The 23,508-nt window shown below is 43.5% G+C and overlaps 1 protein-coding gene and 2 long non-coding RNA genes across 7 annotated transcripts; 1 reads left to right on the top strand and 2 right to left on the bottom strand.

Annotated features, from left to right (window-relative positions):
• Positions 1-2,645: 2,645 nt before the first annotated feature.
• Positions 2,646-14,895, bottom strand: CCNH (cyclin H). 5 transcript variants are annotated; one of them, XM_030469916.1, is made up of 9 exons: positions 14,709-14,856; positions 14,440-14,562; positions 11,659-11,732; positions 11,172-11,382; positions 10,708-10,871; positions 8,483-8,553; positions 6,423-6,528; positions 5,783-5,843; positions 2,646-2,826 (listed from the first exon to the last, which is right to left on the bottom strand). In XM_030469916.1, exons 1-9 carry the CDS (start codon positions 14,823-14,825, stop codon positions 2,788-2,790), a joined length of 966 nt encoding a protein of 321 aa, XP_030325776.1. In that variant the 5' UTR covers positions 14,826-14,856; the 3' UTR covers positions 2,646-2,787. The 5 variants fall into 5 exon arrangements, with proteins under 5 accessions (XP_030325776.1, XP_030325774.1, XP_030325777.1 ...); XM_030469914.1 differs by lacking the exon at positions 2,646-2,826 and adding an exon at positions 5,320-5,669 and having other exon boundaries at positions 14,709-14,895; XM_030469917.1 differs by lacking the exon at positions 2,646-2,826 and adding an exon at positions 5,320-5,521 and having other exon boundaries at positions 14,709-14,866.
• On the top strand, positions 14,500-17,886 carry LOC115600681. Its single transcript, XR_003989108.1, has 3 exons — positions 14,500-14,585; positions 16,796-16,804; positions 17,875-17,886. It is a non-coding gene; the product is annotated as an uncharacterized LOC115600681 (long non-coding RNA).
• Positions 17,887-22,472: 4,586 nt separating this feature from the next.
• Positions 22,473-23,216, bottom strand: LOC115600680. Its single transcript, XR_003989107.1, has 2 exons — positions 22,844-23,216; positions 22,473-22,573 (listed from the first exon to the last, which is right to left on the bottom strand). It is a non-coding gene; the product is annotated as an uncharacterized LOC115600680 (long non-coding RNA).
• Positions 23,217-23,508: the final 292 nt, after the last annotated feature.

Below are 23,508 nucleotides of genomic sequence, written 5' to 3'. Positions count from 1 at the left end.
GAGTTCAAGTTCAGTAGTAAATGTGACAGTGGTTTAACAATATTCGGTGGCAAGGAGCACTTCAGTATTTACTGCATAGAGGACAGGGAACTGTCAGGGAGATCCTCCTGTTGAGTCATGAGGTGCAGAAAGGACCCCCCTGTATTCCAGACTCCTCCTTGGAGAGGAGTTGAAGTGTGGCTTGACCCAGACTTAGTTTCGGAGTTGGTCAATGGTTTGTGTTTAAAGGATTACATGTGCACAATTAATCTCTCCTATCCCCTAGCTGGGGTTTTATAGTTCCAGTGTGCTTATTCCCAATTCACTTGCTGAGCATTTGAAGCGCCAAGGAATCTCTGTACCTTGAACACTGACCCCAAAATGTGTCTCTACTCAAGGGGAGATCCTGGCACACTCAGCAGGCCCCCTGGGCTGTCCACTATGGCCATTTATGTTATGGAGTCCATTTCTTATGGGCTCCATAACAAATGCAGTGAGATAACTGATTCATAGTCACGTTTTCATACCAGACATACCTCAGCTGGTGTGTGCTCAACTCACTGCTGAGTCAGAGGTACAGCCCTGAACTGTGGTGGTGTTTCCTGTCTCTGGCTGGGTGCAGCCATCATGGCCAACACTGGTAGCTGTTGCTTAAGCAGAAGAAAGGCGCAAGCTGCCACAAACTGTTCAAATCTTAAAATAGGGGGTTGATTCTGGGGGTATTTCAGCATCAATTCATCATTTGTAACTTCTCTAGGCAGTGATACACTCAGGAATAAAAGGATGCTGAGATTGACGGACAAGGCAATTGTGTAACATGAACATAGTTGTTACACCTTTAGAACAACCACACTATCTCCTGTCTACAAGAACTGCTTTTTCCACTCTTAAGTCACGTAGGCTTCCTCTTTGGGTCTCTTGACATGCAAGGTCACCGCATGTCCTCAGCCTGCAGTGGGCCCTTGTGGGGCTGCCCAGGTCCCTGCGGTGCTGTAGGTGAGGGTTCCTGGTCTTCACACTTGGCAGAGAGGTAGTGCAAGATCTTGGTGCTACTGAATTGTTTTTCAGATCATTCCATAAGGCCACTGCTTAATGTATTGCTGTCATGCCTGTAATAAACTGCACCTCAGAGGAAAGAAAAGGTAATTAACATCCTTGTTCTCCCTCTGTACACCTCCCAGTTTGCAGCGTATTCTGTGTGATGAAGTAGTGCATGCTCTGTTTCCAGCTCCCAGCCCGTTTAGAACCTCAGCACGTGACTTCAGCCATGTTCAGTCACAATTCCTCCACTGGATGACATGAGTGTTGTGTAAGTGGTGCCAGGCATTGTGGAGTGAAGCTGTGATAGCTGCGTTCCTTCCCTCACCAGTCAGCCGATGGCCCAGGTACAGGAGATGTGTCAAAACCAGAGTGGCTGAAGGCAGCTGGTGGGGTGTAGGCAGTGTAAAAATACAAACTGTGAGAACAGATTTGGCTGGCTATGTGCCCATTACATACGGACTGACAAAAATGAAACTGGTAAACTCCCAATGCTACACTTACTTAGATGTGTGTTTTATGGAACTGTTTCATGTTCTAAAACGGGGTACTGAAAGGAAATAGACTTTGCTCTAGATGTGGAAGACATCTAGCTGCTTAGGAGGACTTCAGAAATACTCTTTTCAGTTACCCTGGGGTAAGGTAAGCCACAGCAACCCCATCTGAGATCACAACTGTAAAGTCAGAGGTGTGTTTATGACTTCCCATACTGTAAAATGTTGCTGCAACCTCTCAGTGCATATAAGTGCTTCAAAGGTACCAAGCGTTACAGACACAGCGGTATTCGTTCAGCTGCTCCAACAACAGGCTTGGGAAGAGGGGAGCACACACTGCGCTAAAGCACAGATGGCCCTCTTGCCAGATCTGTCTCCTGGCTTGTGTTTATTCAGCTCAACAAATGCCCAGTTCAAAATCAGCTACTGCAACGCTGAAGTCACACCTCAAAACTGTTCCTGAACCAAAAATCTTCCAAAGTGTCAGATCCCTTAAAGCAAACAAGTCTTAAAGCAAACAGGTCAAAGGAGGTGATCCTGCACCTCTAATCTGCCCTCATGAGACCCCACTTGGAGTATTGTGTGCCATTCTGGTGCCCTCAACACAAGAAGGACATGGAGCTGTTGGAGCAAGTCCAGAGGAGGGCCACGAGGATGCTAAGAGGGCTGGAGCACCTCCCGTATGAATACAGGCTGAGAGAGTTGGGGCTGTTCAGCCTGGAGAAGAGAAGCTGCATGGAGACCTCATAGCAGCCTTCCAGTGTCTGAAGGGGGCTTACAAGGAACCTGGAGAGGGAGTCCTCATCAGGGACTGCAGTGATAGGACAAGGGGTAATGGGTTTAAGTTCAAACAGGGGAAGTTCAGGTTAGATATAAGGAAGAAGTTCTTCCCTGTGAGGGTGGTGAGGCCCTGGCACAGGTTGCCCAGAGAAGTTCTGGCTGCCCCATCCCTGGCAGTGTTCAAGGCCAGGTTGGATGGGGCTTGGAGCAACCTGGTCTAGTGGAAGGTGTCCCTGCCCGTGGTACGGGGTTGGAACTGGATGAGCCTTGAGGTCCCTTCCAATCCAAACCAGGGTGATTCTGTGGTTCTTACTGATGTGTGACCTTGAATAGATGAAGGTTTAATGGAATTAATTATTTTAGTGAATTAAAATGCTTTATTGCAGTTAAAAACCAACGAATAAATACCTCATGACAGAGAGTAAGGAACCTGTGGCAGACAGGTTCACATGACACTTCAGTTTCTGCTGTGGTCAGATTCCATCTTTCTTCAAGGTTACACCGAGTCCACAAAATCATCATCAGTCCACTCTTCCTAATGGAAGGGAAAACAGCAACACCTTGAGCAATGTGTGAATTCAGTGTGTTTTACACTACCGTGGGTCAGGCAACACGTAAATGTAGGTGCACGGCACATGTTGTCACAGAAACTTCTACTAGAAGTTAAAGACAACTCAAGTAGCATAGGTGATTTCACAACTCTGGGCTGTGCCTGCTATCAGTAACAGACTTCAACAGCAACGTCAGACTCATCTGAAGCATAGCACTTCTCCACATGACTTGGCAGACCTGCCAGGTTCTGTCAGGACGTTCCTGTCAGGATGCTTGGCCCTGCTTGTCTTGCAGGCTCCATCCTACTGCCACCCAGGTAGCAGCTGCCAGCCCTGGTAAACTGACAAGGCCAGCTCAAACTGGAAATGAGGAGCCTGCACAAAAGCCACCAGATGAAACGCATGTTTGTGAAGATCCCCTTCAGATTCTCATAACATGCCTCACCTAAGGTCGTGGCCAAGAACTGCTGAAGGACATGAAAGGTATTTCCTTTCCTGAGACTCCCCACGATCTGAATTCCTGCTCAGACTTGCTCCCACTGCTAAATGTGAGTGCAGTTAAAGGAGTTGCTCTGAGTATGCCCTAGTCTGTTGTGAGACTATTAAGTTTTGATTCCTGGGTTAACTTAGAGTGTTTCCTGCATGCTTCTCCCAAGCAGTTCTATCCAGCATGCTCCAGTATCTTCTGTAGGGACTAAAACAAAAATTACAGTCAAGTAAATATATCAAGGGAAAGATTCTTTTTTTTAATATTTATTTTAGCTATTAACAGCTGATTTCAGAACACAGGACTGAAAGCGTCCTGGAACTAAGCCCTACTTCTTGCTTCTGCTATGCTTTTTATGCCCAGGATTTAATACCTAATAGAAACATTCCATTAACAAAAAAAGGATTAAAAAAATATTTTTACTAGTGGTGATGAAGCCCTTTTGACTTAAAGCTAGTTACCACAGATTGGTTTGGGTTAGAAAGGACCTTAAAGTTCACCCAGTTCCAACCCCCTGCCACAGACAGGGACACCTTCCACTAGACCAGGTTGCTCCAAGCCCCGTCCAACCTGGCCTTGAACACTGCCAGGGATGGGGCAGCCACAGCTTCTCTGGGCAACCTGTGCCAGGGCCTTGCCACCCTCACAGGGAAGAAAAGTCCATGCCTACTTTTAAAATCACAGGGACAGAACCACTTTAGCAGCTGCCCATTTCAGCATCTGTATGAAGTTTAGCTCATGCTTCTTCATGAAGGACAACTGTAGAGATTTTCACAAGAGCTCATATTTCAGCCTTTTCCTAAGATCTTGTGGGGTTTATGGCTTCACCACTTTTATGGCAGCTGAGTCAGCTATGCTCAACTGCTATCCTGTATGTTTCTTCTGTCATTTCAAATTTATGAGCTTTCCATACCAGTTACAGCCTTGACATTGATATCAACTTCAGCTGTAAACAATTAAATCAAGAAACAAAATCTTACAAATAGATTAGAACTGACTGTTCATTTGCATACCAAAGCCTAATTATTTAAAGAAATACATACATCGTTATTATCAGCTAACTACAGCATTAGTGAAGTCTCGAGGCTTAAGCAGTACGCAGACACTACAAGCTTTTGAAAAGTTAAGCATGCTTTCTCCTTTATGTCCTGGCCAGCTCAGATCTGCTCTTGTATGTGACAGTTACTCAGAAATGAAATTATACAAGTTCAAACCCTTCGCAGTTCAGATACATCAATATTTAAAAATCCTAAATTTCAGGATCTATTAACACTGTGCAAGAGCTTCTCATGAAATGCTGTAGGCGAATTCATCAAACCAGTTTATTTCTTTGAAAACAGGATTGTGAATATATGTTTATTAAAAAAACCAACACAACAATAACAAAACACATCAACAAACAAAAATACAAAGTGCCTCAAGCCATAGCAGCATAACTAGAATAAGACCACTTTTAAATTAAACTGGGGCAGGGAAGGAGCAAGTCTCCAGAGCTCAGCAGAATCTGTATGTGTAAACACACATCCTGTATTTTACGTTAACAGACAGCCCTCTTCAGCTGTTAGCAAGTTTTTCTAAATGCCATACTCAAGGTGTCTTAGACCATAAAGATGGACAATATGTTCAGTATCAAGAGAAGTCCAGTTAAAAATAGTTCTTCACAAAGCTCCACCAGAATGCATTCTCTACAACTTCCAGTCAATGTTACAAATGAAAGCTCTGAAAAGTGTTCAGGTTAGCTCTGAAGGATTAATTCTGCTTTCACCTGTTGAGCCGCTCTCCTCAGTCTATCTCCACCTTATTTATATTTGTTCTTATAACCTGGGGTACTATTTACCCAGCTGTAATTTATGCAAGCATTGCTAGCAAATTGGCTGACGTAGAAATTCAGTCCAGCAGCTGACTTCTGCATTGTGCAAGACGCCAAATAGAGCATTGAAAACAGTTTCAGAAACACTGGCCAGCAAAAAAAAAAGCAACACATAAAAACTTCCTTAAAAAAGCCTCCTTTGACTTTATTCCAGCATATACTCATTTATTTTGCCCATAATTGAGTGAGTTTCCACCTGTAAAGCTGGAATTTCCCCACAAGTGTTCAGTTCCTGGCTTTCCAAAAACTCTTTTCATCGCAGCACTCCAAACCTCAGTTTCACAGCTATTGCCCCTCACTAGCATCACGGGAGTTTCACCTGCTGGAAGTACAAAGCTTGATGTTCTGTGGTTTGTTAAAACACTTTCGAAGCACACGGAACAGCAGGAAGGATGGCCTGCATGTTCCTTCCCTCCCCACAAAAGACTGCGGTATTCAAGAACCCTCCTAAGCACAGGATGGTATTCTGTCTGAACAACACAAAAAGAATATTAATGGGTACAGAAGTTTGACAAGAGCTGTGTTGCTCTTGTCATGGCAGTTAGCGTGGAAAAAACAGTACTTGTACAATTGGTTTACTGACCTCATCCATTTTAGGTTTCTTTGCAACATACTCATCATCTTCATAACCTTTCCTCTTCTTCCTAACCCCCAAGCAGAAAAATTTTTTGTAAGTAAAAGTTTCCTTATTTGGCCACAAAATTAGATTATGGACCTATCTGCAACATAAAAACCCTCCAAAGATTCTTAGTAGCCTGCTAGAAGTTCACAGTGGGCACTAACGTGTAAAGGGCAGAAAAGAAAATCAGGAAGTTCTTTGCCATCAACTAAGTCTTAAGAAAACATTAACCCTTTACACAATTCTTATTTTATCATGTGATTTTAAAGCCCTTGATTCTCATTATGTATGACATCAAGTGGGCAGACCTTAGAAGCCACCAGGATTTTAAATTCTATGTTACAAAATAATCAGTATTGGAGCTTGCAAATTATTTTGTGCAAATCAGCACAAAAGACGACTTTTATGTATTATTGGAAGCATTGCTTTTGAGTCTTGGTTCTCAGCTTCCAGTTGACACTCTCACACACTAAGCATGTGAACAGACATCCTGGTGTGTGTATTTAGATGTTTTCATTCTCAACCACTCACACAGAGAAAATTAATGTTTCCATAACAACAAAAAAGGCAGAAGTTTAACATCAAAGAGCAAGTATTTACTTACAAGTTTGTATTAAGATCCAAGCTGTGACACTTCTCCAATTTCTGTTTTAGAGCAGCAACCTCTTCAGACTTTGGCAGCTCATATTTCCTTATAAGATTGTTCATGCCTACAATGGCAACAACACAGCTCTAAGCACATTAAATAATTTCTGCTCTACCTTGTTGTACAGGGTTTGCATAGAAAGGTTTTGGCAGTGGTGGGCTACAGGAGTGGCTTCTGTGAGAAGCTACTCAAAGCTTCCTGTGTCCAATGGAGCAAATACAGCCGGCTACAAGACAGGCCATAGCTGAGCACATCAGCAACGGTGGCAGCACCTCTGGGCGACCACAGTTAGACAAGGGAAAAAAACCTGCACAACTGCAGCTGGAAAAGAGCCATGAGCATATGTGAGAGCAGCAGCCCTGCAGACCCTTAGGTCAGTGCAGAAGGCGGGAGGAGCTGCTTCTGGAGACGGAGCAGAGGTTCCCCTGCAGTCCGTGGTGCAGACCATGGTGACGCAGGATAGGCTCCTGCAGCCCATGGAGCACCCCACCCTAAGGTTTCAAAAGCATCATATGTAGCTTTTAAACCAGAGTCAAAGGACACTATAGGCAACATGCAACATGTTGCATGACACAGAAAGCTTGCAAAGTAAAAACCTCACATTTGTCAAAGCAACCATCAGACACTCAAAGTATTAACTCCCCCTAAACTGCTTGCTTACAGAACTTCCCATCCTACGCAGCACTGAAACTTTACAAGATCAAAGAGACTTAACTATCATCTTACTCTGAGTATTAGTTTTAAATAACATCAAGGTACAACAGAAGCTGAGCACAAGAACTATACTGAAACAAGTCGTTAGCATCGTTGATCCTGGATTTCCTCAAGGTAAATTATAACAATGTAGAGTTCATGTTTCTCTGCTAACAAGCTTCAAAAAAGCATAGGTATTTTTCACATTCAGCATTGTACCTCCTTCTTAAGAAAAGATTGCTTTCAGTCTTGTTAAGAACGAAAATTAAATTTAGAACTACCCTGCAAGAAACAAGATTTTTTTAACCCTATCAACATTTCTCTGTTAAACTAATCATACACAGATGCCACACAATTTCCTTCTGGCAATCATATGTTTACAGAAGAGCTGCCTTTGGGCTGAAGCTACCTTCCAGAATAATGCAAGTGAAGAGTAAGTGATCTCAGCGCTTCCTTTGCATCTCAGCCATGGAAACCTGAAAACTGAATTTGTCAGCAGGAAGAGAAAGGGAAGAGCATCTTAAGTTTTATAAATTCAATGTAAATTTATTTGTAGATCCTAGTGATTTGTATGGTGCATCCTCTACTACAGTCACCTTAATCAAAGGACTGCATTTTTAATGCTACCAGCCTCCCATTTTAAATGAGTGCATCAAATAACTATTTGCTTACTGGAAATGTTGTATCACAGCCTTTTTATTTAATTTAGAAAAGGTAACAATCAGTATACTACATTCCACATTATCTTAGCTAAACCATGCTGGCATTTCTATTATTTTTATCTGCATATATTGCACACTAGCAAACCTAAACACCTTTTGAAACATCTTTACTGCTGCAAAACAGAAGTGAAATATAAATCCTGGCATATTAACACTAACCATTCAGCTTAGTAAAGATAGATACCCTCTGGTGGTAGAAGTAGTTATGTGCAGGCTTTTTAATTTTTAAGACACAGTGACTGAAAAAGAGTCATTTCATCCCGACTTAAAAAACCTATCACCTAGTTCCCAAAACAAAGTTCTCACTTTTTAGCCAGCTGCTAGCACTTAACTGTCTACAGCACTTGCGTTCTCAGAAGCATCAGGCCCTTTGCCTTTCCGTTTCATTTGTTCATATCACTGGAAAGCCTCACTGTTTTCTCCCCTTGCATCCACAGCTCACTAGTTCATTCTACTCCCATGCTTTACTTACCTTACACATGCCCTGAGGTAAAGAAAACCCCTTGAAGCACAACCTTCTGCTTAAAGTTTCTGTTGTTTGTTAAAAGCTGTTTTCCCTCCTTTAGGGATATTGTTTATCATATTTTTCCAGTGTTTACTTACATTTCATGCCATCTAGTAGCTTGGCTAAGGTTGTTCTGTCTTCTTTCAGCATAAGACTTTCCGATAAATAACTGCAAAAAGACACGGAAGAATAAGTTCTTACATTAAAGTGTTATAATTATTTGTAGCAGCTAACATTAGTTAATAAAATGTGTATTATTCATTACTTTTATATGCAAGAGCTTCATGATTACACTTAGCAAGAACACTTTGGTTATGTAAGTGCTATAAAATTATAAAAAAGCAAATCTGTAATTTGTAACATTCTTCTTCTGTAAGAACATGAAGAAAGCACTCCCCTGTCACGTATGTAATTGGATTTGAGCCTCTCTGTGTTAAGTCAACTTACATTTAAGATTCTGTCAAGTGTCATGCTACCATCACACTATTGCACAGTATGACTTCCGGAAAAGCAAATAGTACAGAAGAGAAGTGTTCAGACAGACCAACAGACAGCAAAGTTTGCAAGATGAAACAACTTCTTTTGAAAGCAAAGGCTCAAAGCTGTCTTGTAAGAGTCTGTGCGCCCTTTCCTCCTCCCTCAGAAACTGGAACTTCCTTTTAGTAAGAACGTTAACACATACCCATACCACCTGAGTAAAACACCAAAACACATAAGCAACAATCCTCAACAAGACCTGCAACAACCAAGTGGTTTTATCCCTTCCCAGGGAATGCATTTATGGATAAATTAAAAAAATTCAAAGACTCCAAAGTGAATTGACCTGTTCAGTCTGTTTTAACTTCAAACTTACTTTATTACTGACATTATCAGCTGTATCAGTTGCAACTCCCAGATGGATGCACCAGCCACCACAAAGCTGACAGCTCCCCTCGTAACACCAATGCTCTTGTAAAGCTCAAATTTAAGAGTATTATTTAACCTTATGCTAATACCAGAACTGAAGATTAATTTGAAGCCACCTATTAGCCACAGCACCTATCATGTCTTGAAGCCTTCACTTTTTCAAGACTGAACTATACACTGGAGATCATGGCAGCAACAGGTTTTCAAATCTTCCATGCTTTGTCCCACCCCTGCAGCTGTACCTACCCACAGGTCCACAAGACCTGAGCTGCAGCATTAGCTTCTCACATACTCAGCATGTCAAACTCACATAAAACAATAAATGACAAGGTTATAGCAACAGTATGGTACAGACAGGTGACAAAGACTTGAGTTCTTCACAAATATGCAAAGACAAAAGTTCACATACCTTGATTCACACACTATCTACAAATTATTTCAGTTCTTTTTGTAGGCATGCTTTTCTGAATTTTGGCACAAATAGTACGGAATACACATTTAGGAATGAGATCGAACAAGTTTCAAGTCACAGTAAAGACCTGAATGTTTTTACGCTATTCCAAGAGGACAGTTAACTGTGTAGAAGACACTCCTACACTATCTTGTTCTTTCAGAACAAGAGAGATTTGAGATTCCTTTAGAGCAGATGGAAGTAAAGTATCTTTAAAAAGAACTGTTTGCATTTTGCATCAGCCCCTTTTGCCTGCAGTCATTACACGTTAGGTGCAAATTGCTCACACAGAGCATTATGTGATTAAAACACTCCAGATACAGCTACTTACAGCAACTACCTCAGCTGTTTTTCTGAAAGGAGTATGTTTTGTCCTTAAAAGGAAAGAAACCAAACAAAACATGCATTTCAGTAATGATATCGAAGTGTTTGACAATGCCTTTGAAAACACCAGTGGCTAGACCAAAGAAAGGAAGAAGGGACTGATTTAAAACAGCACTTACATGCTGTTTTAAAGGGAGTGACACCATTTAGTCCATTTCCATGGAAACTGAACAGCTGTAGCAGTGAAATTCAACACCCAGTTTCCACATACCTAGTAGCTGTCAGTTCACTGTAATGTCATGTGACTGCAACCTGAGACACCTTAAAAGTCCTTTCTTCCAAATTTAAAACCATACACCAGCTATTGCATTTGTCACCTACTTTTTGAAAATGGAGGGGAAAAAAACAAACAGAAACCCAAAAAACCTCCCCAAAAAAACCCAAACGAAAAAACCCCCACACAAAACCAACCAACCAACCAACCAAAACCAGCACTCTTCAGTTTTGGGACATATTTAAAGAACACACCAGAGTCTGTAAATGCATACTTGTACTACTTAAGAATGTCTACAATCCAATTATTCTATACAGGAAGCAAATATGATGTTTAAATCATACCTATCATGAAAAAGAAAAGACTACCTTTCCATATTAATTCCTGCTCTTGAACCACTGGATAATATGGCAGCGAGAGCTATCTGTGAGGGACTGAAGAGCAGGTATGCATCCGTCAGAGCCACTCGGCTGAGGAAGTCATCAGCTGCCTTCCTCAGAACTTCAGGATTCTCCAGCACTGGATAGCGAGTCTGAAAAAGAAGCATTCAGGAAAGTAAGTAGGTCTTCCTTGCCTTCCCTTTCTTGAGCTCAGACCACACAATTCAACAGTACCTTCTAAAGCTAAAAAGTAGCAGATCCATCTTCTTATGCCAAAAATAAAGTGCTTACAGCCACAACTAAACCAACTTCCTCCCAGATATCTGCCTATCACTTTAGAAACTAAATCTTTTACAATCACAGGCAAAAAGGAAATAAAGTTTTTTAACACAACCCGTGACAGATTTTTATTATGTCCATATATGGGGTATTTGGCACAAAAACAATACTACCTTTAGATCGATCAGAAATCCCTCAAACGGCCTGTATGGATTGTGGACGACAAGATGGAAGTTCAGTTGCTGAATAAGCAGTAGCTCATATTCCAGTATTTGTTCAAGAGCTTTTTCCTGTCCAGCAGGGCTTTCTCGAAGGTTACCAACAAACTGTGCACTGGACACATTAAATTCATCCACTTTACAGGCCAAAAATGCACATGTCAGCCTTGCGGAGGGAGAAAAAGGCAAAAAATTGACATATGTAGCATCCATCTTCTTATCAAGAGTCCTGTTCAGAAAATTTTTATCTTCAAAACACCATATTCTGGACACAAAAAACTTCCAGATGGAAACTGGAAGTGACCATACTTTGCCTTTACTCATATTTAAGCTCACAGATGTCCTTTCTCACTTTTTTATTTTTTCAGGTCTTTACAGATACAAAGATTATACCTCCAATATTCTGCTTGACAGAACAACTCAAGATGTATTGATAACTCACATTATTATCCGAGGATGATACTCCATCACCGAGTTATTGAGGTAAAAGCGTTTGAAATACATGCAAGCTGTTCCCTAGATTAAAAAAACAAGAGAGGGAAAAGTAAGTATAGAAGCAAAAACAAATTAAGAAAAAAAGAAAAATTAAAAAAAAATCATGAAACAGAAGAAGAATGTTTGAATATATACTACAGGATACACTAAGGCCATTTGAAAGTCTAACACATTTATGCTCAGAAAGCCTATAATATCTTCATAAGAAAAATGTGAAACTTCAATGAAATTTAAAAATCAAAGACTGAAAAAATGATTCTGAAAATTGTGAGCAGTCCCAGACAGGACATCTGACTTTTCAGACCAGTAAGTTTCCCAATGTGTTTAACAATTATGCTTCTCCGTGTGTCTAGAAGTACGGCAGCGAATGCCAAATTTCCACGCTGGTCTGAACGACATCGGCATGAAAGCAGATGTTTTCCGTAACCATTACTTGGCAGGTCTTATCCAGCACACATACTCTAACCAGGGTGTCCTGGTTTCAGCTGTAACAGTTGTTTTTCACTCCTTCCTAAGTAGCTGGTGCAGTGCTGTGTTTCAGCTTTAACCTGAGAACAACACTGGTAACACACCGATGTTTTTAGTTGTTGCTCAGTAATGCGTACTCTGATCAAGGACTTTTCAGTCTCATGCTCTGCCAGTAAAGAAGGGCACAAGAAGCCGCGAGGAAGCAGAGACAGGACACCTGACCCAAACTAGCCAAAGGGGTATTCCATACCACAGCACGTCATGCCCAGTATAGAAACTGGGGGCAGTCACCCAGAAGGCCCAGATCGCTGCTTGGGTTGGGCTGGGTATCGGTCGGCGGGTGGTGAGCAACTGTATTGTGCATCACTTGCGTTTATTGTTTTTTCTTTCCCTTTTATTTTATATTCTCTCCCCTTGTTATTTCCCTTATTGTTACTAATAGTAGTAGTAGTTTTGTATTACACCCTAGTTACAGGAATGTTATCTCAACCTGTGTGATTTACATTCTTTCGATTCTCCTCCCCATCCTGGCGGGAGCCGGGGGGAAAAAAGGGAGGGAGTGAGTGAGCGGCTGTGTGGTTCCGAGTTACCGGCTGGGCTTAAACCATGGCAGCTCTTTGTGGCACCCAACATGAGGCTCGAAGGGCTGAGATAAAGACAGATCTGACCAAAGTGTGTCTAATATTTGTGATAAGCTTTCATTGTTTTGGATTAATAGTCACTCGTTACAACATTGATTTATTTGCTCTCGGAGTTGTTGTGCTTGGTCTGAGAGTTTCAGCATGTCGTACCTTACCTGCAGCCACTATTTGCTGGTTTAGTGTTTATCAGCTCTGGGGCTGGGGCTAAGGTTCTCGTTTCATTGTACTTTATGATAATGGCTTGTGATACAGTAGAATTTTTGATCATGAAACTGATCTGGTATGCACTGTCAGCGTGGCAATCACCTCTATACTCTGGGAGGCATGTAATGGGAATTGTTAATAATTACACCTCTTTTTTTCCCTTCTCGGAGGGCCAACCTATGAAGGCAACATCCTTCCACACCTTCCACCCCCCCACCAGGCTATTTACAGCAGCACTTGAGAATTTTGAGGATTTTGAATGTCTTTTGAGTACCAGCCTGCCCCTTTTGCTGGGAACCAGCATGTTGCTGCATGTGGTTTAGGTCCTGTCTGAGATTAAATGATGATCTAAGAATACCACTAAGAGATCTTCCCCATGGCTGGACAGGCACAAGTGGCAGGGTGTGTGGGAGTGTATGGGCAAGCGCCTAGGCCACCAGCACCTTTGGAACGTCACCCCTGAACAAATGCAAAATCCAGAAAGACTACAAAACCCTTTGAAAAAGCATGTTGTCATCCTGGCAATACCAGAGAGGCAAAATCACTGCAACGTGCTTGGCCTATGCCTACAGAGCACGATTCGACACTATCCAATACCCTCAAGGGGAAAAAGTCTCTGGATTTGATGGCAAAGCAACAGACACCGTAGCAACTCCATCCCTGACAATGAGCACAGCAGCTACTCCAACTGACTTCTGAAATACAAGGTCTGGCTCCAAAGAGTATGTAATGGCAGCCTACTGCTACCTTTCAAATGCGCCTTCAGACAAGACACTCTTCACCTCTGTTAGTCACCACAGCTGCCAGAAAAAAGCAGGACTGACAGGAGACAATACAGATTATACATTGTAATGGCTAGGTGACAAAAGCAGCACAACTTCATTCCCTGCTTCAGCTGTGAGTCCCCACTCTCTCCCTTCTGAAATGTGCTCAGGGTAAGTCATTCAAAGATATTTCTTCTTTTACTTTTCAACCTTTGTAGGTTAGTTTACTGCCAGTAGAGCTTGCTTTGTGGTCAGACAAGCACCAGTGCTGGAGAAACAACTGGGTGACAGCTCAACTTTGGGACTGCCCCCTTTAGCTACATCAAGATCAGAAAATAGTTAGAAGTCATCCATGCAAGTATAACAGCCACCAGAAATGGATGAAGCTGAGAAATGAAAAAAAAAAAAAAAACCACCATGTCCCTACATGACATGGTTTAGTGGTGCACTTGGCAGTTCTGGGGTAAAGACTGCACTTGATCTTAAAGGTCTTCTCCAACCTCGTTGATTCTATGATTCTGCAGATAACACTCTGGCTTTGGAACGTCTGCACTGCCCTGAAAACAGAGCGAAAAAGCGGTCTGAAACACAGACTGCAGCACTGTTAGACAAAAAAACTTGAAAGATATCCGAAGAACAAGACACACTTACCACCACGGATCGCGGCATGGCGGGCTTGAAGACGGCGCAGAAGTCCAGCAGCCGCTTTTCGTAGTGCTTGCATATCGCCAGCTCCTCATGGGGCTTCAGAAGCCGAGGGTCGTTCTGCGGGACCTTGAGGGGGAGCAGAGAGGAGTGTGTCCCAGCGGCTGCGCCTCTCCTCACACCCCAGCGCCTCCCCTCAGACCAGGCCGCAAGGCTGACGGTACCCCTCCCGGCCGCCCTCTTCCTCTTGCCCCTCACCGCTCCCACTCCCACACCTTCCCAGTCGCCGCCGCCTTGCTGTGGAAGTTGCGGTTGGCCTCGTCCCGGCACCGCTCCAGCTCCTGCTCGCTGCGGAACGTCCAGTGTTTGCGCTGGGTGCTGCTGTGGTACATGATGATGGTGATGGCGGCGACGGCACCCGCGCTTTACGGCATTCCGCTTTCCGGCGTGGGCGGGGAGCTGCTGGGAGGGGTAGTTCGGCGGGAGGGAGGTGAGGGGAGGCGAGGGCTGGCGGGGCCGGGGGACCGCTGGGGGGAGGGCGGCGCCGGGGCAGGACGAAGCGCTCAGAGTAGAGGTCTGATGAACCATGTGGGTCAGAAGAAGAGTAACAGATAACTTCAGAAAGATTAAGAAGAAACCCAGGGTCAAAACCACATAGGTAATTTTGAAAAGCTCAGCAAAACAGAGGGTACTGGTGTCTCCAAAGGAACTTGGTTCGGTGTAGTGCTAAAACTCACATCCCCTGGCGTGAGAGACCTTGCCCATAGAGACACAGAAGATGTGTGGTGAAATAAATACGTACTGCATCTTTAAACAGAGATGACAGGGTGTAGAAGCCAGTGAGTGCAGATACAGAGAGGCCGTGGCACAGGTTGCCCAGAGAAGCTGTGGCTGCCCCATCCCTGGCAGTGTTCAAGGCCAGGTTGGACACAGGGGCTTGGAGCAACCTGGTCTAGTGGAAGGTGTCCCTGCCTGTGGCAGGGGGTTGGAACTGGATGAGCTTTAACGTCCCTTCCAACACTGACTGTTCTATGATTCTGTGTATACAGAAAACACTGGTTTTCACTATCCAAAATGCGTAGAAGTGGATAGCTGGCAGACTGAGAGTGTGCTAGCTTTGTGGAGCTACCACCTAGCACTCACCTCTGCGCAAACAGGAATTCAACATCTCGACCCCATGCGTGAGATTGGCTTGGTGCACACCGGTTGAACAAGCCCAGATTTGGGCCAACAAAGGGAACTGGTATCGGACCCAGAGGAAGCCCATTACAGTCTAGGGAACCCTGAAGAAAGTGGTATAGCAAGAGGACTTGTTGCCCAGCATGAAAGATCTGCATGGTTTTGTAAGCTAAAATGCTAAGTTGTAAAGGGTAATTGTAAACAGTAATGGTGAACTAAGATGTTAACTTGTAAATTGGGGCTGCTCTGTTGAGAGCAAGATAGGAGGTATGGCATTGGGGTATGTATAAAACAAGAGTACCTTTGACAATAAGAAAGGAGTGACCAAGATGGATGAGGCTGGTTCTTCAAGATATAGAACAAATCAGAACAAACTGACCTGAAAGACGCACACAGTTGTTAAGTAATTCACAAGAATCTTTTGCATATGTGCAAGCACAGCGATCAGTCAGCAGGCCCAGTGAGGAGGGCTATCGGCGACCACCAGAGACCACTCAAGACCACCACTCAGCAAGGAAGCGCATGCATGATTAAAATGCAAATATCACAATTAGTTCCAGGAAATCTAATGAATATGTAAAACATTTCCATGAAAGGTTGTAAATATGCATAATTTTGGTGGATATATGGATGCTGCTTGTAGACTCCGGGAGCGCTTGCCTTTGTGAAATGGTTCACGTGTGTACCCAGCGCTGCAATAAAGAATGCCTGCTTTCTAAAACTCCAAATCAAGTCTGAGAAGTTTCTTCTACCGTCTTTTGTGGTACCAGCATGGAGAGCCAGAAGCTGTAGCACTACAGTGCCAGCAAAGGCAAAACATCTGCCCCTCTTACACTGAGTGCCCTAATGATCTGGGGAGCGCCATGGCTTCATGTGCCCATGTGTGGTGCAGAGGCTTTAACTTGCACCAAAAATCCCACTTATGTCATGTTACAATAATACATTGCTGTAAAATGCGACTTCACATTTTTTCAAGTGTTTTAAAATTCCATGAAGCACGCTGACATCAGAAAAGAAGTTCACTGTTCAGTTTCCATCCGTGTGGCTATGAAACCATGTAATTTATCAACATCAAATAATAATACTGTTAGGATGAAAAGAAAGCAAGGAATCCTTTATGTTCTAGCAAATTAAATCCATCTTGTTGAGTTTAACAAGAAGTATGTGAGAAGTAGTTCTCTAGCTCCCTCATGTCAGGGTTAATTTGTAGTAAGGTTGTAGAGAGGTGGGAGTTGGTCTCTTCTCCTAAGTAACAATCAATAGGACAGGAGGAAATGATCTCAAGCTGCGCCAGAGGAGGTTTAGACTGAGTATTAGGAACAATTTTGTCACAGAAAGGGTTGTCAGGCAATGGAACAGGCTGCCCAGGGCAGTGATGGAGTCACTGTAAGAATAGTTCAGGACTACTTCGACACTGTTCCACATGACATCCTGGTCTCTAAACTGGAGAGACACCAATTTGATGGATGGGCCACTTGGTGCATAAAGAATTGGCTGGATGGCCACATGCGGTCAATGTTGTGGTCAATGGCTCAATGTCCAATTGGAGACCAGTAATGAGAGGTGTCCCTCAGGGATCAGTGTTAGGACTGATCCTGTTCAACATCTTTGTCAGCGACATGGACAGTGGGATTGATGCACCCTCAGCAAGTTTGCCGATGACACTGAGCTGTGTGGTTCAGCTGACACACTGGAGCGAAGGGATGTGATCCAGAAGGACATTGACACACTTGAGAGGTGGCCAATGCCAACCCCATGGAGTTCGACCAAGCCAAGTGCAAGGTCCTACACCTGGGTTGGGGCAATCCCAGGCACAGATACAGGTTGGATAGAGAAGAGATTCATAGAATCATAAAATCATAGAATAGTTAGGGTTGGAAAGGACCTTAAGGTCATCTAGTTCCAACCCCCCTGCCATGGGCAGGGACACCTCGCACTGAACCATGTCACCCAGGACTCTGTCCAACCTGGCCCTGAACACTGCTAGGGATGGAGCATTCACAGCTTCTTTGGGCAACCCATTCCAGTGCCTCTCCACCCTCACAGTAAAGAACTTCTTCCTTACATCTAACCTAAACTTCCCCTGTTTAAGTTTGAACCCATTAGCCCTTGTCCTAATACTACAGTCCTTGATGAAGAGTCCCTCCTCAGCATCCCTGTAGGCCCCCTTCAGATACTGGAAGGCTGCTATGAGGTCTCCATGCAGCTTCTCTTCTCCAGGCTGAAGAGCCCCAACTTTCTCAGCCTGTCTTCATACAGGAGGTGCTCCAGCTCCCTTATCATCCTCTGGCCCTCCTCTGGACTTGCTCCAACAGCTCCATGTCCTTTTTATGTTGAGGACACCAGAACTGTACACAATGCTCCAAGTGAGGTCTCGCAAGAGCAGAATAGAGGGGCAGGATCACTCCTTTGACCCTCGGTTACAGATCACAGGTGGCTGCAAGACACAGGTCAGCAGCGGAGCACTATCATGGTCCTCTCACCACCAGCTCTGGTCTTCCTCAGCACTTGCTGGAAGTCCTGGCTAGACCACTTTGCTATGAGACAGTCTGCTTTAGGCTGATACATCCGCTCAGAGGGGTTGCCATGCTACCACGGGTGATACATGGTGAAGGGCTGCTGGCACACAGGGTTCACATGGAGAAGGCTTCACCCAGCCTGCATCCCCAGTGTGCCAGCACCTTCTGCTGCAAACTCATTTAAAGTCTTTCAGAGTTTCAGAGTCTGCTAGGTGCTGGTGTGGCTGTAGGACACACTGGCCTTAAGTCACTGAGTACCCAGAGGTGACCACGGCTGTGCAGGATAATGGCAACACCAAACACGCAATCAGGCTAATGGGAAAAAATGTCACTGCTTTGATTCTGTTAGTTTTAAAAGGTGGTGGAAGAAAAATTGAAAACAAAAAAATAGGGGAAACCTTGAAGCGGTGGGACCTTAAATCCAGAAGCTAAGCATGAGACACACACAGGGTTAGTTGCAACACATCCTGCTGCTTTACTGCCAGGGCAACCCAGAGAAGGCACATCTGCGCCATCCCGGACCCCTGCAGCGAGGGGTGGACATCCAGAGGACCACAGTGCCACGTGGAGGCGTTTTGGGGCTTTTACCTCATAAGCTTTGACAGGCTCTTTCTGCCATTCTTACCAGATCTTCTCCAGTGTGGTATGCTCTGCTGGTAACTCCTGTCAGAGTCCTCCAGAGATAACTTCGCCTGAGCCAGCTTGAAGAACAGCTTCTCCTCTGCCCTGCAGAGAAGGACTTGGGAGTGTTGGGTGGTGAGAAACTGAACGTGAGCCGGCTTCAGTGTGCACTCACAGCCCAGAAAACCAACCATATCCTGGGCTGCATCAGAAGAAGTGTGACGAGCAGGTCAAAGGAGGTGATCCTGCCCCTCTATTCTGCTGTTGTGAGACCCCACTTGGAGTATTGTGCACAGTGCTGGTGTCCTCAACATAAAAAGGACATGGAGCTGTTGGAGCAAGTCCAGAGGAGGCCAAGAGGATGATAAGAGGGCTGGAGCACCTCCTGTATGAAGACAGGCTGAGAAAGTTGGGGCTCTTCAGCCTGGAGAAGAGAAGCTGCATGAAGACCTCATAGCAGCCTTCCAGTATCTGAAGGAGGCCTATAAGGATGCTGGAGAGGGACTCTTCATCAGGGACTGTAGTATTAGGACAAGGGCTAATGGGTTCAAACTTAAACAGGGGAAGTTTAGGTTAGATGTAAGGAAGAAGTTCTTTACTGTGAGGGTGGTGAGGCCTTGGAACATGTTGACCAGAGAAGCTGTGAATGCCCCATCCCTGGCAGTGTTCAAGGCCAGGCTGGATGGGACTTGGAGCAACCTGGTCTAGTGTGTGGTGTCCCTGCCCACAGCAGGGAGGTTGGATGAGCTTTAAAGTCCCTATCAGTTGTCCTAACACTAGTTAACTAGTTAAAATTTTTGTTGCTCATGCTAAGTAGTACTTTATTTTTCATTTAGTGTCACTGGTATCAGTAAAATCCTTTTGTCAAAGAAGCACTACTCTGTGTTAGCAAAATAGACTGATCATTCAAACCAGTACAAAAATGTATCTGTATATAGCTATAATTCACTTAACTATGAAATATGCAGTACAGGGGCATACAAGTTAGGATACTCAGCAAAAACACAGACTTTAAATAAGTGAAAAAGGACCAGAAACAACAGTTTGGAATTCCTGACTTTTACATCTTTAATTATAAAGGAAAACCTGCATTTAATAAGGTACAACTTCAAAAGCATGTGAAGTGTATGGTCTCAAAGAAATCACGAGTCCTGGGAGCAAAACTTAAGTATGCTGAGGCAGAGATGTTTGTTTCTTCTTAAATTAAGTGCACCACATTCATCCAGTAATGAGGGCTGAATTCCTTCTTGGCAATCAGATTTGTATGCTCCTTTTGTCACTGTGCAAGGCATCTGTTGAAGTCAGCAGAAGATGTGCCTGAAGACCAAAAGCCAAGGCTGGCTTTTATGGAGGAGAGTGGTTATTTTTGCCGTTCTTCACTGACATGTCCTCAATCATTCATGGGGAAAGTTCTATTTGTTCCATCCCTTGTTTCTTGGTTTTCCTTCTCTATTTCTCACTTCCCCTTACTGACATTGCCTTGACGTTTTTTTCCTTTCCTTTTAATTTTTTCGCTACATTCCTTCCACTCACTTCACTCCAAATATGTCATCTCATATGAATATAATTGAGGTATTGATACTGATGCTGAAAAGTCATCACTGGACTTCTGGACTGATGGTAGCTGAAGTTAAGAAGAAACTGAGAATGTGGGCCTCTGAGTCACCGACTGCAGCCATCTTCATATTCAGAGAATGATAGACTGGAGGTACTGTTGTGGTCCCTCCATATGCTGTTGTGGTGTGTTTGCAAAGATTCTTTGGAACCAAGTGTGCTTGAAATGTACTTTAAAAGTGAGAGCACTTAGAAACTGCAGAATAAGCAGTATGTTGTAGGCCACAAAAATAGGACAAACAGGCCACTTCCAGACTAGAAGATGCATGTGGAACTCCTCTGATTTAGGTTTTTCAACTTTTCGGACACTTTCTTTAAGGTTTACAGTCACAAAAGGCCAAGACAGCATGTGGATCAGTCATTTTATGTTCAGTTAGCACAGGCAGATACCACTTTTGTAAATGGGAGCTACAATGTGAAATCCTGGTCTGGACCTGAATTGTAGCAGAACGTAGTGCTCAGAGCTGGGGCTTCGGTTCACTTTAACATAAAGGAACAAGCATGTTGCAAAGGTAAGGTTTGATGTGAACTCCCCTAAATTTCAGGGTTATTTGCCGCTGCAGTTCTTTCTGAGTCCTTACTTCAAATTGGTGTGCTTTTGCAAAGTGACTGTAAAGGTTAAAGATAGATTTCACTAAAGGGTCTGTCAGTGGGTTTGACCCTGTAGGTACAGCCTACAGAACTCCATGAGCTCTCTTTCCTGCCTAAGGCATAAAAAATCTGAAAATTAAAGTTACTTTATGTGATTACTTCACATGCTTTTGGTCATGGCAGTCTAAGAAGCCTTTACATGTGAGCACCTCATATATGGAAGTGCAGTGTGCCAGCCTCACCGTTTATCCGCACCCTTCTGCCATGCTGTGATGTTGTCTCTCGGTGAGCCAGTGGTTGTGGGAAGCCAGACAGATGTCGTACACACAAGGATTTCAGAGGATGTAGTTATCCTGGCAACACAGCCACGTGGAAGCAGACAAAACTACTTCTGTGCTCATTGTGTGAGTTTTTGCCCTCTGGTCTAAATGGTGCAGATAATGGAGTTGGATACTATGCATCTGATTCTGAATCTTCAGTAACTGATGGAATCAGAGCAAGACACAGGAGCTGGAAACATCTGACAAATGGCTCTTTGACTATAATATATTAATAAGAAAAGTTATTTTTCCTACAAAGAAGTCACTGCTTTGACTATGTTGTTGAGACAAAGCGGACTGAGAGACAAGGTCAAGAATTCATTATCTCTTCCAGAGATCATGACAGTGACCCAGGAGAAGCAAAACTCCTTTCTTAAGTGCATACAGTTTATACAGTTTGAATTTTATAGTTTGTGATATTTACTCTTTTTTTGCTTCCTTCCTTATTACCTAAGACATCTGTACGTTGTGTCGGAATTACATGATTTCTATTCACAGTTATTCATAGCTGTGTTCATGAATGAAAATAAACTCCTAAAATATTTTCCTGTATTTGTGTTCTTCTATCTTGTCTTACCCAGAATACTTTACTGAGAGACAAAACCTGGCCCGTCCTGTGTAGTTACTTGAAAGAGTGGATAGTAAAGAACCCCATTTTCTCTACTACTTCAAAAATGTGTTGTGTAACTTGCTAACTTTGATTGCTTCCTCCTCCCTCCTCTTCTCACATCTTTATTAAGGGACAGGTGTTTCTGGAAGGAAGAGAAGAGATGTGATGGCTGTCTTTCTACACCACCCTTTCATTGGAAATATAAACATTAGACATTTGTCTCTTTTTTCCTCTGAAGATGAAGATAGGGTAATAGAAAATAAAAATAGATTTCTAAAATTTGGGACAAGAAATTAAGAGATTTGCTCACACCCAGCAGCTCATCTGTGAAATACCAGGGATCAAATCATTCCTTCTGTTCTCCATCTTTGTCATAAGCACATTTTCAGTTGGGTGTTCTCCCTGTTTGGCTTTCCTGCAGTGCCAGAAGACAGAAAGCACCCTGAGCAACGGATCATCATGTCATCTGCATTGCCAAGCCAAACATCTCCTATACACCTCAGCATTCTGAAAGTTGTTCTTTGCTGGACTTAATGGAAGTAGCTCTTCACTGAATTGAGAGTTGTATAAGTGGGTTTAGCTGGGTTTTTTTCTTTCATTTAACTTCTTTATTGTATTGAATTTGGCAAGAAAACATGTTCTTCTTTCACGTCTGTAGGATATGCTGAAATGAAGAAACTGGATCCCTCTTAAACTAAAGTGCCTGAAATAACTATTACATAAAGGAATCTGATGAAGGCTGGCAAATGCTTTTATAGCTTCATTGTAAAAATATAAAGAAAATGAATGAGGAATTTGAGAAATAGATGCGCTGAAATTGGATGATATGAAACCTCATATATAAAGTACTGTTCTGACCTGTTAGTCAAAATACACTATTAACTTAAGCCTATCAGGGAGCAATTTTCTGAGGGCTAGCTGTGCATCTAATGTTTCCTGATCTAATAACCACTGACCTGAGAACATAGGAGGTTGCAAGAAATGGTATAGATCTTCTTTGTTGCTACTCAAAAGCAACTTCCATTCTGGAAGAGGTCTTGGGTTGCAGAGATGAGGTGCCTGCCTTGTGGAAATGCCTTTGTACATCTTGAAATTTCACTGTGCTGTGTCATGCTTGCTGTCACCTTTCGTACTGCTGAGCTCTTCTTTGGGGACAAACAGGAGTAGAAATATGGGGGCAAGCAGGGCAGAGGGCTTAGTAGCCTGCGCCCTGACATGCTTTGAGAACCCTCAGGGTACAGTGGATATTTTAGAATACATTCGTAGAATCACAGCATCCCAGACTGGTTTGGTTTGGAAGGGACCTCAAAGCTCATCCAGTTCCAATCCCTTGCCATGGGCAGGGACACCTTCCACTAGACCAGGTTGCTCCCAGCCCCTGTGTCCAACCTGGCCTTGAACACTGCCAGGGATGGGGCAGCCACAGCTTCTCTGGGCAACCTGTGCCAGGGCCTCATCACCCTCACAGGGAAGAACTTCTGCCAAAGATCTCCTGTCAGTCTCCCGTCTGTCATGTTAAAGCCATTCCCCCTTGTCCTATCCTACATGTCCATGTTAAAAGTCCCTCTCCTCTCCAGATTTCTTGTAGGTGCCATTTAGGTATTGAAGAGTGTTACAAGGT

This window comes from Strigops habroptila, chromosome Z (genome assembly GCF_004027225.2).
Source record: "Strigops habroptila isolate Jane chromosome Z, bStrHab1.2.pri, whole genome shotgun sequence".
Taxonomy (NCBI): Eukaryota; Metazoa; Chordata; class Aves; order Psittaciformes; family Psittacidae; genus Strigops; species Strigops habroptila.
This window is presented reverse-complemented; position numbering and strand designations above follow the sequence as displayed.

Excerpts from the sequence above, each read along its gene's own strand:
- CCNH (XM_030469914.1), bottom strand. The coding sequence starts at position 14,825 with ATGTACCACAGCAGCACCCAGCGCAAACACTGGACGTTCCGCAGCGAG. Across the intron at positions 10,872-11,171 it reads GATTTCTGATCGATCTAAAG|ACTCGCTATCCAGTGCTGGA; the intron begins GTAGTATTGTTT and ends CTTCTTTTTCAG. Across the intron at positions 5,670-5,782 it reads AGAAACCTAAAATGGATGAG|ACAGAATACCATCCTGTGCT; the intron begins GTCAGTAAACCA and ends TGTGTTGTTCAG.